An 18062-nucleotide genomic window follows, 5' to 3' on the forward strand; every position below is an offset into this window, starting at 1 on the left:
AGGGGGTGGCAAACTTTTGTCATAAAGGGTCAGATAGGAGGTCCTGACCGCATGGCTTAGTGGATAGAGCATCATCCCAGTGTGCCAAGGTTGTGGGTTCAATACCCAGTCAGGGCACAGATGAGAAGCAACCAATGACTGTACAATGAAATGGAACAACTAAGTGGAACAATGTGTTGATGCTTCCCTCTTTCTCTTTCCGCTACCTTCTTCTTTATCTCTCTCTCAAATCACTGGAAAAAAAAAGTGTTGGGTAGTAGATATTTTCAGTTTTGTGGGCCACACTGCAATGATCTCTGTTGCAACTATTCAACTATGCCGTGCACAATACTTAAATGAATGGACATGGCTGTGTTTCAGTAAGATGTTATTCATGAACACTGGAATGTAATTTTCACATGTCCCAAACCATTATTCTTATTTTTATTTAATTTTTTTATTTTGAAATAGTTTAAGATTCATAAGAAGTTGCAAAAATAGTACAGAGATCTGTGTGCCCTTCTTTTGATTTTTTTCCCAATGATTTAAAAATATAAAAGCCAGTCTTAGCTCACAGGCCATACAAAACAGGTGGCAGGTTGGATCTGTCCCAACAACTCACACTGTGCAGTATGCCCAGTCCTGGCCTAGTGGGTGAGGCAGACACAACACCACTCCGCCCTCTGCTAGGCTCCCAGAATGCATCCGAAAGCACAGAGAAGGAGTGCGTATCAGACAGGTGTTCAGGGAGCTTCCCAGTGGAGGTGATGCTACAATGTTCTGTATCAGAATTTTAAAAGAAGAAAACTGACCTTAAAAGAATATTTTAATGGAGAAAATCTTCATGACCATGGCTTAGGTAAGTGTTTCTGAGACACAACGCTAAAAGGACAAGTGACCAAAACAAACAAAATATAAAGAAGACTATGTCAAAATGAAAAATGTGCTCCAAAGGAAGCCATCAAGAAAGTGAAAAGACAACCCACAAAATAAGAAAAATATTTGTAAATCACATATATGATAAGAGACTTGTATCCAGAATATATAAAGAACTCCTAGAACTCAACAATAAAGGACTATTAAGTGAGACACTTGAATCCATGTTAGTACAATAAATTAAAATTAAATAATTAAATAATAAAAAATAAACAATAAAAGACAAATAATCCACAGGAAAAAATGGACAAGGGAATTGAATAGACATTTTTACAAAGAACACATACAAATGGCCAAGCACATGAACAGACACTCAACATTGTTAATCATTAGGGAAACATAAATCAAAACCATAAGATACCTCTTCATACCCATGAGGAAGGCTATGATAAAAAAGATGGACGATAACAAATTCTGGCAAGGATCAGGACAAATTTGATTGCTGGCGGGGATATAAAAGGGTGTGTGACTCCTTTGGGCAATAGGCAGACAGTTCTACAGAATGTTAAACATAGAGTTACCATATGGCCCAGCAATCCCACTCCTAGGAATGTACACAAGAAACATGTACTTTTTAAAAGTAAATTTTATGACATATGAATTATATCTCAGTAGGGCTATTAGATGTAACAATATCAAAAGCAGTTTTAGAGATTAACCAGAGGAGAAAGTGAATTCCAGGAAACAGGATGTTTCATTTCTCCAAGTGACTCAATGCAGCTGGAGCCAGTATAGGAAGCAGGTGAGGAAGACGCAGGAGAAGAAATATGGGGAGTCAATCATGTCCCAAACAAGCCCCTGTCAGACAATGATAGGAGTGGGGTCTGACCTGACCCCTCAGCAGAGGAATGGGCTCAGAAAAAGGTCCCCCCACCCCCGCCACTCTCCTGCTCCAACCTCGTTGTCCAATCAGGACACTGGCTTCTCCATCACCTAGAGAGCTGCTAAACCAAAGCAGTGATTTTCTCACCTCCTGAGATTTGATAACCTCCTTATCTACAGGGCAGAGTGGCACTGCATTTAATTCTCTGGAAAGAAAAATAAAAATAGAGCCAGAATTAAGAGTTGACCTCAACTCTTCCAAGAGCAGCCCCAGCACTCCAGCCATGCTCGACACCGCCCCCCCCCGAAGTTCCCCTGAGCAGGCCAGGCCCTGTCTTTACTCATGCTATTCCCCCCTCCCAGAAAGCCCCTCGGCACCCCAGTTCCAGCATCTCTCCAGTCTGCCTGACAAACTCCCATCCATCCCCCAGACACGAGTCAAATACTCCCGACAGAGTGAAATGCCCTCTGCCGGTGGTTCCCTCGGCAGTCCTTTGCTTATCACACTGTACCGCAACCTGTCTGCTTCACTAGGCTGGAACATTCTAGAAGGCAGAGACTGGGTCCTGTTCTGCACTGGACCTCTAGCTCTTCAGCTCTGGACACTAGAGCTTAGTGTAGAAAGTGCCTGAATGAACGAACCCATGACCCATGAATGAATGAGACTGTGCTGTGATAACCCCCTCTCTAAGCTCGGCAGGGTTCTACGTCCTGACTTGCTGCTATGTTAGCCCCCAGTGCCTGCTTCGGTGTCTCCCTTGGTCTCCTCCCACAACATGGTATGACCGGGTTCGACAGCCACCCAGGGGAAAACAGTACCCAGGACAGCGAGGTCCTTTTGGATGCGACATCACTTCTACCTCAAAGCCAGAAAAGGTCAGGGTGGCCAGAGCCAAGGCCCTGGGGCGACATGGGTGCCCCAACACAGACTGTGCTTCTACGTTTGCCCTCACATGTAAAACAAAAGGTGAAAATCGGAGAGTGGCAAAAAATGAAGATTGATCCTCAGGGTCTCACAAGGGCCTGGGAGAGCCCTCTCTCATATTCGTGCTTCTGTGGCCAATCACAGCAATTCCAAAATCACGATTACAGTTCAGTGGCCGCAGCTGATGGGTTAGATCCCACGATTGCGCCCCTGCCCCCATCTGGTGCTAGTCTACTGTGTCCAGAAGCAACCTGCCCACTCACCGCAGGGACAGGATGCAATGCTGGCAGAAACGGTGCCCGCAACCTGTCTGGTGAGGGTTGTGAAGCACTGAGTGACAGAAGGCACATCTGTATCGCTCTTCTAATTGCTCCACAAACTGGTACTCTGTGTTGGGCTCAAAGTCCAAGGAAATGGAGTTGCCGGAGTTCTGGCGGATAAAACCGCAGGGGATGCCTCCTTGCTCCTCAGGGTAAGCCATTCTGGGGGGTCAGGAGAACAGAAGGAAAGTTAAGCGTGCACATAGCCCAACAACTACAGGCATCAGTACTTTAACTATTGAACGTCACCCACACGGTCACTCTGTTATGACCTTGTAACAACAGTGACAACCTCCTGCCCCCGCAGATGGGAGACATCTGGGTGCTCAGGTCGGAGGCTAGACCAGATGTAGTCTAGCACAATTCTAAGAGACGTCAGCCCTTTGTCTATCAACCTTTCTAAAGGATACTCAATTATTCTGCAAGTTGGGCCACATGCTTGGACAAAATCTAGCCAGATGCTAACTACATTTTAAGCAAAACTCCTGTTATGAATTTTCTTTCACTCAGTGGAGAGAACTGAAACAGATGTTTTGTTAACATTTTTCAAAAGCAAGAACCATGCACACCAGTGTATTTCTTGCTGTATACAGTAAGTCCTTACTTAACTTCATTGAAAGGTGCTTAGAACCTGCCACAAAACAATGCATAACAAAACTAGTTTTACCTTAGACCAATTGATATAAGCAAGAGTTAAGTTCTTCCAGCATCTCATCAGCATTAGAACAAAATGACCTTGAACAAAAGTTGTTTGAAAACCTGCTATACTAGATAAAGCACCACCACCCACTCACATCATTTCTCACCTGAACTCACTAAGAACCCACTAATTGCTTTCCCTCCACGCCCTTCTCCATACAATAGTCAGGGTAATATTTTAAAAATGCAAGTGTGATTGATTATTATATCCGCTCATTGTTCAAGGGTTTTCCAGGGCTCCTAGGGAAAAGCCATAATAGTGAGCAGGCTACAAGAGTGCACCCTCCCCACCCAATGGCTTCCTGAACTTCCTCGCTTGCTTTCTGCGTTCCAGCCAGAGGCTGGCTTTCTTTTAGTTCTTCCAATATACCATTTTGTCTCCTGCCACCACAGGGCCTTTGCACAAGCTGTTGCTTCTGCCTAGAGTACTCCCCCAATCCCTTTACAGTACCCTTCACTTAGTTAACTCACATTCATGCTTCAACTTTCATTTCAAGCTTCATGGTCTCAAGCAAGCTTCCCCACCCCGCCCTACTCTCCCCCCCCACCCCCCCAGCCCCTCAGCCCCAGTCTAACAGTAGGAGGCTTGTTCACCAGTCTGGAGAACATGCATGGCCTCAGGGGGAGGGAGGTTTCACTGCATAATCCTTTTGATTTTTTAAAACATGAATAAATTACCTATTCAAAATTAATAAACATATAAAAACAAAAAATAAGCATCTACTGTTATACCTGTCATCAAAGCAGGTTCTTTTCCTTTATAGCAAGACTTGATTTGAAATTAGACATTTTGTGCATGTGATTATTTGATTTATATCTGTGTTCCTCAATGACACACACAGAGCATCTGGTCATGATCCTGTTGCGTCTCCACTCAGCCCTGAGCCAGGCATGGAAAACAACTCAGCTATTTGTTGAACCGATGTTATTAAATGGCCTATTTCAAAAACCCTCAACAAAGCAGCTGTAATCACTGTTGACCTTTACATAGTGATTCTTAACCATTTTTTGAGAAAGAACTTCCTCCTGCCTTCAAAGTTTGATGAGAACTCTAGACCTTCTCCCTGTACACTTGCCAACAGCTGGACCTTTAGGGACCCTCTGAACCCACCGGTGTTCCCCAGGTTAACAACAGCCTTGCCTCCCCAGCAGGAAATCTGTTACTTCTGGCACAGCGCCAGGAGCAGTGCCTGAGGACGTGTCTGGCAAATGGCTAACAGATGGGAAGCCATCTGGGGTGGTCCCTGGGGGTCTTATACTTCCACATGGCCGGGGTACAGGAAGGCCTGGCCTCAAGATTGCTTGCTTTGGCTTGCCTGGGATCCCTCCTGATTCTCTTGGAGCTGATGAGGTCAACTGGGCCGGGGAAGAACTGCACAGCCTGATCACGTGGGGGCCCCATTCAACCCTCATCTCTGCTCAGGTCAGCATCCGGCCTCTCACTGCTGGAGGGGGTCTGAGTCTGGGGGCGTGGCCTGGGTGAAGGGAACGGAGGAAGCAACGGGCCTCTTTCAGCAAGCAAAGCTTTCTCTCTCTGGAGGAGTACAGCAGACTAGAGAATATATATGTGTGTGTGTGTGTGTGTGTGTGTGTGTGTGTGTGTGTGTGTGTGTGTGTGTGTGTGTGTGTGTGTGTGTGTGTGTGTGTTTTTATCCTGAGATTTGAGACTAAAGCCTCACCTTTTCTTCTCTGCATGTGTTTCCTGCAGAACTTCAAGGATGGTAGCTGATCTGTAACAGATGTGGTTGCTCCCCTTTCTAACATGGTTTACTCTTGAGATTTAACAGGTTTTAATTACAAAGAGCAAATAAGTGTGGCACTTGAGTTACATGCACAACCCTAATAACCAAGGGAAGTTGACAATTCACATCCTATGCCTCTCTGGGATTCTCTCTTGAGTCTGGGTTTGCATCTGTGTTACACAGCATCTAAATTAGGACTCAGAGCCTGACCAGGCAGTGGCGCAGTGGATAGAGCGGTGGACTGGGATGCAGAGGACCCAGGTTCGAGACCCCCGAGGTTGCCAGCTTGAGCGCGGGCTCATCTGGTTTGAGCAAAAGCTCACCAGCTGGGACCCAAGGTTGCTGGCTCGAGCAAGGGGTTACTTGGTCTGCTGTAGCTCCCTGGTCAAGGGACATATGAGAAAGCAATCAATGAACTAAAGTGCTACAACGAAAAACTGATGATTGATGCTTCTCATCTCTCTCCGTTCCTGTCTGTCTGTCCCTATCTATCCCTCTATCTGACTCTCTGTCTCTGTAAAAAATAAATACATACATACATAAAATAAATTTGGACTCAGAGATGTACCCTAAAACAACAGGCTGGTTCAGCCCCCTGAACAACGCAGTAGTAGGTACAAAACTCAGGTTAGGTTTCCCTCTGATACATTTTATCCTCTTTCCTAGCACAAGTATTTAAATGCATTTATCTGTGTGTCTGTCCATGTTTCTCTACAACAGCAGTTCTCAGAATTTTTAGTCTCAAGACTTCTCTTCAGACTCTTAATAACTGAGGACCCAAAGAACCGGAATAGCAGCTCAATAGTAAAGAAGTAGAATCATATTGGAGGGTTGACACTACCCTACTCCAAGACTTTCTATAAAGCTACAATAATCAAGACAGTGTGGCATTGTAGATCAATGGAACAGACTAGAGAGCCCAGAAATAGACCCACATGAATGCAGTCAGCTGATCTCTAACAAAGGACAAAAGCAATACAACAAGCAGCGATAGCCCTTTCCCAAATGTGAATTCCCCCAAAATGAATCTAGACACAGATTCTACACCCTTTACAAAAATTAACTAAAAATGGCTCATAGACCTAAATGTAAAATGCAAAACACAAAACTATTAAATGCCTAGAAAATAACACAGCAGAAAAAAACAGATAAACTCGGTTTGGCAATGACTTTTTAGATACAACACCAAAGGCACAATCCACGAAAGCAAGAATTTATAAGCTGGACTTCATCAAAATTAAATTTTTCTGCTCTGTGAAAGATACCATCAAGAGAATGAGAAGATATGCCGGAGATTGGGAGAAAATATTTGCAAAAGATATATCTGATAAGGGAATGTTATCCAAAGTATACCTCACAAAAGAAGATATACAGGTGGCAAATAAGATCATGAAAAGGTGCTCAAGGAAATGCAAATTAAAACAATGAGGTACCCCTATACACTATTAGAATGGCCAAAATCCAGAACACTGATGAAGTCGGATAGCAACAGGGACTCATATATCGCTGGTAGGAATGTAGCACTTTGGAAGAGAGTTTGGCAGTTTCCTACAAAACGAAATATACTCTAACCATCTGATCCATCAATCACACTCCTTGGTATTTACCCAAGAGAGCTGGAAACTTATGTTCACATCAAACTCTGCACACAGATACTTATAGGAGCTTTATTTATAATTTCCAAAATTTACAAGTAATCAAGACATCCTCCAGCAGGTGAATGGATAAAGTGTAGTCCATCCAGACAGTATGAGTCCAACTAAATAAAACTCTGAAAAGGGCAAAACTATGGAGGCGGTAGGAAGAGCAGTGGTTTTCAGCAGTGGTGAGGATGGAGGGAGGAGAGAAGTAAGAGGATCACTGAGGATTTTTAGGCAGTGAAACTACTCTATATGATACTATAATGGTAAACACATGTCATTATGCGTTTCTGCAAACCCTTAGAAAAGTGCTTTTCAACCTTTTTCATCTAATGGCACATGTGAACTCATTACTAAAATTCTGCAACACACCAAAAATTATATATTTGCTGATCTGACAAAAAAAGGTATAATTTTGATTCATTCACACTGGAAGGCTATGGTTGTGTTGGATGTTTGTCATTTTGTTTTATTTCAAAATCTAGGGAGAAGAAGTCAGTGCTCCTGATTAAATAATCAGATACTGCATGTTTTAAAATTTTTCTTTTAAAAATTCTCATGGCACACTGGTTGAAAATTGCTACCACAGAATGTAAGAGTGAGCCCTTACATAAATGATGGACTGTGAGTGATAATGATGTGTCCAGAGAAGGGAAGCAGAATATGCTACCTCAAAATATGCTGCATTAGTATATTGATTATTTTGAACTTCAGGCACTTGAAAAATAACAAATGCAGGAAGCAGCTTTCTCTGAACACCTTATCAATCTGAAAAGGAACTTAGTTATCACAAATCCTCTTTCTGGAAGTTTCATCAACCAAGGAAGACTGACTCATCACAGAAGAAGAAACTAGAAGTTGACACCCAGACAAACTTTGTTAGAAACACTCATCTCCCATCTATTCTTCCAAGAGCCCATTCATCTTTCCTAAATAATCATTTTCTTTCCCCTAAATGGCCCACCCACACATACACTCTTTCCTTATTAAAATGGTATTGCAGCCTGAGTTCTAAGCCACATTGGAGAGTTCCTATTTGTTGTCTGGGTATCTCCCATGTATATATGAGGTATATATGTTAATAAACTTCTGTTTGCTTTTTTCTTCTTAATCTGTCTTTTATACCAGGGGGTCTCAGTTAAGAACTCAGAAGGGTAGGGGGGAAATTATTTTCCTCCCTTCCACAAGGCAGGTTAGCAAGTGTAACAAACACGTGGCTGTGGTAGGGATGTTGATCGTGGGGGAGGCTGTGCGTGTGGGGGCAGGAGCTGTGTGGGAAATCTCTGTACCTTTCATTCAGTTTTGCTGTGAACCTAAAACTGCTCTAAAATAAAGTCTCTTTTTAAAACTGAGAACCCCAAAGAGTTTTTATGTGGGTTCCATCACTATTTATCAAATTGAACATTTCAAATTGAGAATTTAAAAATATTTTCATTCCCTTTAAGATGATAATGAGCCAGTACCATGTTAACATAAATAAAATATTTTATGACAAATAGCCATTTTCCAAAACAACAAAAACTAGTGAGTAGAATGGCATTGTTTCAGGTTTTTGCACATCTCTGGGCTTAATAGAACAAAGCAGAATTATCATACGTACTCCTGCATTCAGGCTGTTGCCCTATCGTGGCGCTTCTGGAAAACACCACTGTATACTCATGAAAGGAGAGTAAAAACGGCAAACAGCAGCTCAGTATTATTAAGAAGATAGCTTTGCCCGTGCAGGTCCCCTGACAGGGTCACAGGGAGCTCCAGGAAGTGGTATAGTGGTAAATGTTTAACAATCTGCTACTGGGGGAAAGCTCCAGTTTGCAAAATTTGCCGATTTCTGTGCCAGAACATACCTAAACTAAGAGCCCACTAGCTGCTTTCCTGGGAGGAGCCGCTCCAGCACCCCCAGGGCCCCTGAAGCACACTTTCGGAACCACTACTCTATCTATTGGGCTGCGGTAAGCCTGGGTCTTGTCAGTCTTTGCGCTGACAGGGCCCAGCATGTGTGACCCCCCACCGACAGACTCCTGCTTCCGTAAGGGAGCAGCAGAGGCCCGAGGACCGGCTGCGCGTCCCCCCCTCCCTCCCACTGCGTGCCTTGCCTGGCTCTAGCCCGCATGCCTGAGTCGGCCACCGACCTTGTCCGTGCCCTAATCTGTTGCCTTGTTCAGTATCTGTTTTTATGAAACTGAGTTTTTCTCATCAGACCCTTAAAACAAGCACTTTTGTTCTGCTATATAATATGGACTTTGGGAGTTTCAGGGTGGTGTTCTTTTATGTACACCAAACTGTGCGGGGTCTGTCTCCCTTCTTTGAAATCCCTCAGGCTCAGGACCCGACTCCAAAAATGGAATTAGTTCACTGTGCTCACTGACCTGAGAGAGTCCCAATAATAGCACTATAAAGGCTGACATTTTCTTGCCTAACAAATACATTTCTCTAATTAATTCAACATTTGAAGCTGGTACACTGCCATTCCCAGGCAGTTATTTAGTGGAAATGAATAAGGTTCCATTTTATTAAAATCTTTTTCCTTTGGGTATAACAGCTTATGTAACAGGAACAGCGAGAGTTCAGGTTTTGCAAATAAGAAAACAAAGTCATCATAATTACTCAAAGAGCTCCTATATCTCTTTACTGCAGTTAATACCACCTATTCCTGCCATTATTGGCATGTACAATGTGGTCCCCAGCTGAAGAGTTATTGACTCAAACCAAAACCAGCAAGAGTAAATCATATCTCATCTGCTCCCTAAGAACTCTTTTTTGAGTTTTTTTAAATGTCATTTATATCTTCATAAACTGATGTATTTTTCCCCCTAAGAATTTTCTAAGAACTTCAAAGGAAACCTGTGGATATCATGGTTTAAATCTTTACTTAAATATTTCTTCTGATTCATGTTTTGGGGGAACACATAATAAAGAGTCTAACATTCTGAAGCTGCATGAGTTTGGCTTTTGGTTACAATAAAAAGGACACATATCTTAGCAGAATTCAATCTTGGATTTAAAATAGAAAGGTAGATCCTTGGCGGTGCGTCCAAACTACTTCCACAGCGCCCGCCCCCCAACATCTTGTGTAGATTAATGAAGGTCTGGAAAACTCATGAATGTGTTTACATACTACATAATACTTCATAAGATATAATCCCATGAACAAGGCTCCAGGGTTTTCAAGTTCTGATTCCTGGGGGTTCTGGGAACTCAGATCCTAGGGCGGAAAGGACACAGGGCCAGAGACCTGGGTCCAATCACTGCTCTCTCAGCAGCTATGAAACTTTGGGCATGATACCCCCACAGTATATACATATCCTATGTTAGGTTCCAAGACTACAGAGACCTATGATATCTTACCTGTCCTTGAGTGTCTCCAATTTGAAAAGGAACAGAAGAAGGATACATTACAATACCCCAGTGACAGGTACCATGAAGAAAAAATTGACTGCCGGAACCCAGATGAGGCATAGCGAACACTTTCTGAGGTGTCTGCTGATTTCAAAGAAAACATCTCAGCTCGTCTTGAAGAAGGCAGAGGCATTTTCTAGATGAGGTTGATAAAAGACTTTCCCAGAGTGTGTCCTGAACGCTCTGGGACGGTTAATAATTCACGGAGGCTGAGGTGGAATTACGGGAACACGCCAGTCATCTGCAGGTCTGCTCTCAGATCTACTCTGCCCTTCCTCTCGCTGGCCTGCATCTCCAGGTGCGGGGAGGGTTGACCCCATGAACTGCTTCCTGGGCTCCCTGGCTTTTAGCGGGGCTCGGCCAATGAGAGGCACTGTCAGGAGACTGAGGGGTGGGAGAAAGGGAGAAGCCAGCGCACCTCTCCCCATCCCATGGTGTTGGTGCAGCACCTGAGCAGTGACTGGGTCTCCTCCACAGCTTTAGTCACCGCCAGATGGCCCCTCTCTGTGGACTAGTTCCGGCCAGGCAGCCAGGATGGTGCCCAGCTACAAAGCTCTGAAAACACCGTCTCCTCCCATTGTTCTTGTAGCTCCGGGGGCAGTGGGCAGCTTCCTGCCAGGGCCCGTCTTGGAGTTGCCTCCCTTGGAGTCTCCTGTTTGGCTTCCCAGCTTTGCCTTCCCCTGCGTAGCTGTTTCCTGTGCAAACTCTGTCGAAAAGACCTTTAAGGGTCCTTGTGAGGGGTAGGTGTGCAGAGACAAGGGAGGAGCACGGTGGGAAGAGTCCTGAATGCATGCCACAGTCAGGAAGTCCAAGTTTCACCCCATGGTTTTGCCCTGTTTGGGGATGATAAACAGAGAGGACCACGCAGGGAGTTTAGGGGAAGAGACGCCACACTAGACCACAGGAGGACAATGACGGTGGCCTGCTCCAAGGCAGCGGCCAAGGGAAGTCATGTGTGTGAGACATCACTGAGGTAAATGCATAGACTTAGAAATGGCTTTGATGGAAGGGCTGAAGGAAGGGGCAGTGGAGGGTGACTTCCAGGTTCCAGTCCGGAAGACTGGGTCAATCATGACACCAGGGAGGGGATGAGGGAGAGGAGCAGAGGAAGCTGAGATTGTGGGGAGGAGACATGGCCACACGGGGTGCCTTAGGGACAGTCTAGGGGAGCAGGGATGAGTCAGACCAGCTGATATCAAACATCTCTTCTAGAATAAATTACATACTTCCTAGGAATGGCCACATTTCCTTTGTGGTATCAGTGATTATTATAAAACTGCCTAAGGCATTACATTTACATTTTTCTCCACTCTACCAATCATTTGGTGGTTGTTTTGGTGATGGCATTTGACATAATCGGGACAGGAAAATAAGATCTGGAGAGATAAGACATCCGAGAGTGACAGCAATGGAGAAAGTCCCTGAAGCCAGTACTGACTGACGCCTGCCAGCTTTTGCTTCCCACTCACACCAGCTGGTTTTAGCACAGCTCTTGTGTGACTCCCTATTTGGGATTTAATTGGTGCCACTTCCCCAAAGTAATCCCCATTCAGCCTGGTGGGACCCACCGGAGACCCACTGAAGGAGGCTGGGCTTAAATTAAAGGAGAGGTTATGGTTGGCAATAAGGCAGAATTAAAATGTCAAATCCCAAGATGCAGCGACCCAAGGAGACTCTGGCATCCGTGTCCTGGGCAGTACTGGAAAAGGTACAGCCCCACTCTGGAAGAGACGCTTACTTGCCAGGAGGAAGGGCAGTGCCCTCCCTCCAGGTTGCTGCTGACCCTTTAATTCTGAGGTCCTGCTCTTCCAGGGAGAACACTCATGACCAGGAAAGAAGAAGGGGAAAGAGGCACGGTGGGGGTGGCAGAAGAAGAAAGAAAGCACTTTAGTACATCCTCACAGCACAGGGGAGAACTGAGATGGGTTACTAAGGCCTTGTCTGTGCCGGCCCCAACAGTCTGTCCTCTGAGGGAGAAAGCCTTCAGACAACAGCTGGGCCTCTGCTCCAACCCTGGAACCTCTCTTCCTCGCCGCTGCTCCCAGAGCTTAACACAACCACAACACAACACTGCGAAAACCCCTGGGAGAAACTGGCTTTATTTTCCTGAGCCTTTAACCATGCAGGTTAGACAAAGAGGAGGGCCTCGGAGAAACACAGATGTAACGAGGCTATTATCCATCAGGCCAGGGGCCACACAGGAACCGAGTGACATCACAGCAGCCAGCCAACATGTGACAACAGCCCATCCACCCACTGTCCTGTGCACAGAACAGCTGGTTTCGGTATCTCCAAGGCAGAAGCCAGCTGTGTTCTCTTCTCTTTTCCCTAAACTTTCACAGAAGAGAATTTTCTTGGACACAGGACAAAGAATGGTGTGGATGTGACCTTAATTCCTTTGAAGAGAAGTGTGATTTCTCTCCAAGTTGTCAGGAAACCTCTGGTTCCTCATTTTAGTGAGAGCGCAGCCAAGCGCGGCTGGCGAAGGGGAGGGGCTCAGGGCTGACGGGCTTCCCCACTTCCCTCCCGGGCCCTGCGGCTGCCGGGGCCCTAACTCACGTCACATTGTAGGGAAGCCTTCAATGGAACTCCTCTCTTGCTCAGAACCATCCAGAGTACCCCTGGCTCCAAGTAAGGTTGCTGGAGACCTTTTAGATTTGTTCTCAGAACTTAGACCAAGAGAAAAAATAAAAATAAAACACTACTGATCTTCCCACAAAGGAAGGTCTTCCTCTTTAGGCAGCTTTGACTCCAGAACTCTCAGCCCCCACGCTCAGCTCCAACTCAGTCACAGTCCCCACTGCCTTCCAGGGACAGCTCAGTGAGCTCCTTGGGGTGGGGGGACTGTCCTCATTAGTCCCCAGCACCTCAGGGACAGCCCTCTACCTGACACAGGGCACTCATCAGTGTTTGGTAAATATAATTTACAAGAAGGGAGATTTAGAATTAACATGAGGCTTCAGTGGAAAGGGGCTGTTGGAAGCAGGGCCATGAAAACATCCTGGGACGGATCTGAATGAGGCAGACAGAGGCAATGGGGGTGACACAAAAAGATGTGAATGAAACCTAAGGGCTGAAACTGGATATGGGTCAGGATTACAATCACTGTGTCTGTGTCTGGGCTCAGCGCCACCTAATTTACATGCACCGTCTCATTTTCATCCTGACAGCAACCATGTGACTTATATATCATATTATAAATATTACCATCCCCGTTTTTCAAGGGAGGAAAGTTGGAGAGGTCCGATGGCAGGAAGCAGTGAGGGCCTCTAAAGGTCTGCCAGGAGCCGTGTGGTACAGTAGTTACCACCGTGGACTCTGGAGTAGACCTGCCTGCACTCAAATCCGGGTCTATTGCTGAATAGCCATGTGAGCTCGGACTCACTCTCTATGCTTCTCAGTTTCTTCGTCAGTAAAATGGTGATAATGATCGCAGCAGTTACCTATCAGAATTTTTGAAGATTAAATAAGTTAATACTATACATCAAGGGTCGGCCAGCCCACCACTTCCTTCTGTAAATGAGAACCCAGCCATGCTCATTCGTCTGTATATCGCCCATGGTTGTTTTTGCACTATCGTGGCGGAGTGCAGTGGTTGTGCCATGGACCATATGGCCCATGAAGCCTCAACTATTCCTTATCTGGTCCTCTGCAGAAGAAGAGTGCTGGCCCCCCACGCATATATAGCTGATAGTGGTGGATCACAGTAAGTGCTATGAAGGGAGTTACAATGAAAGCATTTGGCCCAGAGCCCTTCCATAAGCATCCTCCACTCTGAGGATAACCTGGCTGCCTGGCAGGTCAGGCACTGTGTTAGGCTCTAGGGGCCGGGGAGGGACAGGGCGGAGTGGTCCAAGGCTGTCCCTATGGAGCTCACAACCTAATGGAGGAGACCAAAGAACAACAAACGAAGGAGGTAGTTATAGGCTGTGGTAAGTTCTCTGAAGAAAATAACCAGGATGTTGAGACATAGAGAGAGGGCAACCACTGTAAATTGGAAGGCCTCATGGAGGAGGTGATGCTTGAACAGCTATCAGAAGGATGAGAAGGAGCAAGGGCGAGGCTTGGCAGGAAGGGCATTTCAGGCAGGGTAACGATGGATCGGTCCTAGGAAAGGGCTTGCCTCATTGGAGAAACACAAAGGCCAGTGTTGCCAAGTAAAAGGCAGGGCAGGAGCCAGAGAAAAGGGGCCTGGGGCCCACGGGGCAGGATGGAGCTTGGGCTCATTCTCAGAGCAGAGAAGTGGGAAGCAGCGCGCTGTTGTACGGAGCCAATGGCACTGGCTGCTTTGGAATCTAAAAAAACTTCTGGATACCAAAAGGAGAGTGCGCTATTGCGAGCCCGGGCAGTGGGCAGAGCAGTTAGGAGGCGGATGCCATCCTGGTGGCGATGCTGCAGTAGTCAGGGAGAGATGTCACAGGCCTAGATTGTGGTGTTGGTGGGGACACAGAGCGACTCGGGGGAATTTAGAATACATTTTCACAGTAGAATCAAGAGGACTCAGTGACTGAATATGAGGCTTAAAGGTGGGGAGGAACTGAGAAACACTAACCCCTTTTCCTGATGACTCACCTTCAAGTGACTTTGCTTTTTCAGTATCCCCATGTTCCTGCCCCCATCCCCTTGTCGGGGCCCAGAAGTCAAAGTGATGATTGTATGAGGTCTGATCAGAGAGCAGAGTCCTGCGAGCCTCCCACCCCTACTGCCCCACTGTCCCCTCCCCTACAGTCGGGTCTCCTGTTAAGGCTCAGGCCACAACTCTCTCAGGGGTGGGTACAGCACATTGCTGACTTACCTTCTCCTGTGTGCATACGCTGCACACCTTCCCACGGGTTTCTGGGTACTGTCCCTCCCAACACAAGGGCTGCTCATCCTCTTCGGGGACCCTGAACTGAGCTCACTGCTCTTCCTCTACTTAGAACTGCCGCTCTGTTGCTGTTTTTCTCATTTCTTCATTCCACCCTGCCAATGCATTTTTCTTGCTTCGCTCAATGCATTATTTTGAGTTCATGGTTATACTGGACCATCTCCCACTGAACATTTATTCCTTTGGTTACTCACTAAGTCCTTTGCTGCGAACCCACCTCTCACAGACACTGGTGGGGAAACAGGAGCACAACACAGCGGGCCGGATTCAGCACCACCCTCAGCCGAGCAGCACCCCCACTGGCCACTTCCTCCCGTCCCCTGCAGACCTGTGTCCCTCATCACAACCCATGTACCTGCCTGCCGCCTTCCCTCCCCTCCCAAGTTTATCTGTACCTGCCTGGGACCAAGCTGGGGCGCCCGAATCCTCTAGGTGTTGGGGCTTGTGTGTGAGGCTTTGCAAAGTTTGGAAAAGCATATGATAACTCAATGATCTTAACTAATCACATCACCAGACTTGCCAGTTGGTCTCCTCTAAATTGTTGCTCTCCTGCCCTTTGTGTGGCATTTGGGGCTTCTTCTTGAAACTCCCTGATCCTCTGACCCAGGGACACTGTACTTTTTGGTTCTCCTCCCAGCCCTGACCACACCCCCGAGAGGTTCTGTGTGGGGCTCCGCTGAGGCTGGGTCAGCATTCTGCCCTCCACTCCTGCCCCAACGCCCGCCCTTCTCAGGTGAAAGGCTTCCCCACCCCCCTGGCCGGACTATTTCTGAATGCAAAGGCGGGTGTCCCCACTCCACCAACACCATCACAGACAGGCTCAGATCCCCTCGCCCTCTCCTTTCTTGGACACCCAGTGCTCTCACACAGACGGGCAGACAGAGTGCACACTCTCTGAAGGTGATGGAGATTTCAGTGGCCTCACAAGCAGAGGGATTAGGAGCTTGGAGTCTTAGCCAACAGGCCACTGTTTGGATTTAGCTTAGAATTCTGAAACATTTCTAAGGCAGACTGGGCAGGGCCTTTGCCTGGCCCACTCTCCATGGCCTTAGGGTGCTCTGAGGGAAAGGGAAAGCCCTGAGGCCCCCTCGACAAGCTACACAACAGACCTGTCAAGGAGGGTTCAGAAATCTTGGCTTGACTTTTTGGTGACTTTCGGCTTCCAAAGACCAACATCATTCTAGCTGTGCCTCTTTTTCCCACAAACAATCGTGCACAGCTACATTTGTGTGTGTGTGTGTGTGTGTGTGTGTGTGTGTGTGTCAGAGACAGAGAGGGACAGATAGATAGGGACAGGCAAACAGGAAGGGAGAGAAATGAAAGGCATCAATTCTCTGTGCAGCACCTTAGTTGTTCACTGATTGCTTTCTCTATGTGCCTTGACAGGGGGGTGGGGGAGCTATAGCATTGCAAGTAACCCCATGCTCAAGCCAGCAACCACGGGTTTCAAGCCAGAGACCATGAGGTCATGTCTATTATCCCACACTCAAGCCAGCGACCCAGCACTCAAGCTGGTGAGCCCATGCTAAAGCCAGCGACCACGGGGTTTCAAACCTGGGTTGCTGCATCCTAGTCTGATGCTCTATCCACTGCACCACAACCTGGTCAGGCCACAGCTACCTTTGAATTAGGATCACACTCCAAAGGGGCACGGACATATGACATACTGCCTACTTCCGACTGCCCCAGAGCTGGGGAAGCGCATGGCTGCCGCATGAGTTGATGGTCCATGGAAGGCGCCAGGGCAATCCCCTTCTGCACAGTGGCAACGCCAGCAGCCAGAGTGATTCTTCCAAACACAAAGTCAAACGTGTCATTCCTCTGCTTCTCTGGCCCCATGCCATTCAGGGTAAATGCCAGTGTCCTTAGAGCCACATGTGATCTGGCCTCAGTCCGGTCTGCCCCACCCCCGTCCCGTCTGCCCCGCCCCCCACGTCCTCATTCCCTGGCACGTTCCCCTTTCACGCACTCCAGCCACACCAGCCTTGCTTTTTCTTGATTAGCAGTAGAGCCTTCCTTCCGCTTGCTGTTCCCCTGCTGGGAATGCTCTGCTCCCTGACGCCTGGATGGCTCATTCCCTCACTTCAGGCATCCGCTCAAATGTTATTTGGCAAGTGTGACCTTCACTGACCCACGTGAGAATGCCTCATCCCCGGCAGCCCCGTCGCTTGCTGCGTTTTTCTCCAAAACACTTCATACCACCAGCATCTTGTATGTTTCCTCCTTTGCTGCCTGTCTTCCCTGCCTGAACACAAGCCGCGTGAGGGCAGGATGTTTCTTGTTTACTGAGGTGCCCATACGTAGAATGTTGCACCCGACAGGCGCTCAGTCAGCCCAGCGGGCAGGCTAGATGGCAGCCTGACGGTGTCCTGCAGCAAGCAGGACCGCCTCTCTCCCACTGCGCATGCTTCCCCGGCCCAAACTCTTCATCTCAGCTCTGAAAAGTCCTGCAATTCTACCAGTTACAGGGAGAGAGGGCCCCACTGGTAATGATGGCTGCCTAGGGGAGGGCAGTCCGTGGCCGGAGGGGGAGGGCTAGGGGCTGGAAGAGGGGGGCTTGAGCAGGGTCCCTGCTCCTGTGAACCAGTCCCTGATTGGAGCCACAGTAAGGAGCCTGGTACTTGGGAAGGAGGGGAAATGCAGAGGACTCTGAATAGCAGACATGCCAACGATTCAGTGCCCTAAGCACCTATGGGGTCCTTACCTAGGTGCCTGTAAAGCCAGCAGCAAGGGCCG

The 18062-nt window shown here is 47.3% G+C and overlaps 1 protein-coding gene across 3 annotated transcripts in view; it reads right to left on the reverse strand.

The window, feature by feature from the left end:
- The window catches only part of TRAF5 (TNF receptor associated factor 5), a 50778-nt gene that overhangs the window by 22027 nt on the left and 10689 nt on the right, over positions 1-18062 (reverse strand). Inside the window, exons 1-3 of one of the 3 annotated variants that reach the window (XM_066261428.1) lie at positions 7115-7137; positions 2926-3144; positions 1886-1943 (exon numbers count right to left, since the gene is read on the reverse strand). In XM_066261428.1, the coding sequence (XP_066117525.1) occupies positions 1886-1943; positions 2926-3143 (276 nt within the window). In that variant the 5' untranslated portion in view covers position 3144; positions 7115-7137. Of the gene's footprint in view, positions 1-1885; positions 1944-2925; positions 3145-7114; positions 7138-18062 lie in introns of those variants that run through there. The other 2 variants (XM_066261427.1, XM_066261429.1) reach the window with 2 other exon arrangements.

Source organism: Saccopteryx bilineata, chromosome 2, assembly GCF_036850765.1.
Source record: "Saccopteryx bilineata isolate mSacBil1 chromosome 2, mSacBil1_pri_phased_curated, whole genome shotgun sequence".
NCBI classification, from domain to species: Eukaryota; Metazoa; Chordata; class Mammalia; order Chiroptera; family Emballonuridae; genus Saccopteryx; species Saccopteryx bilineata.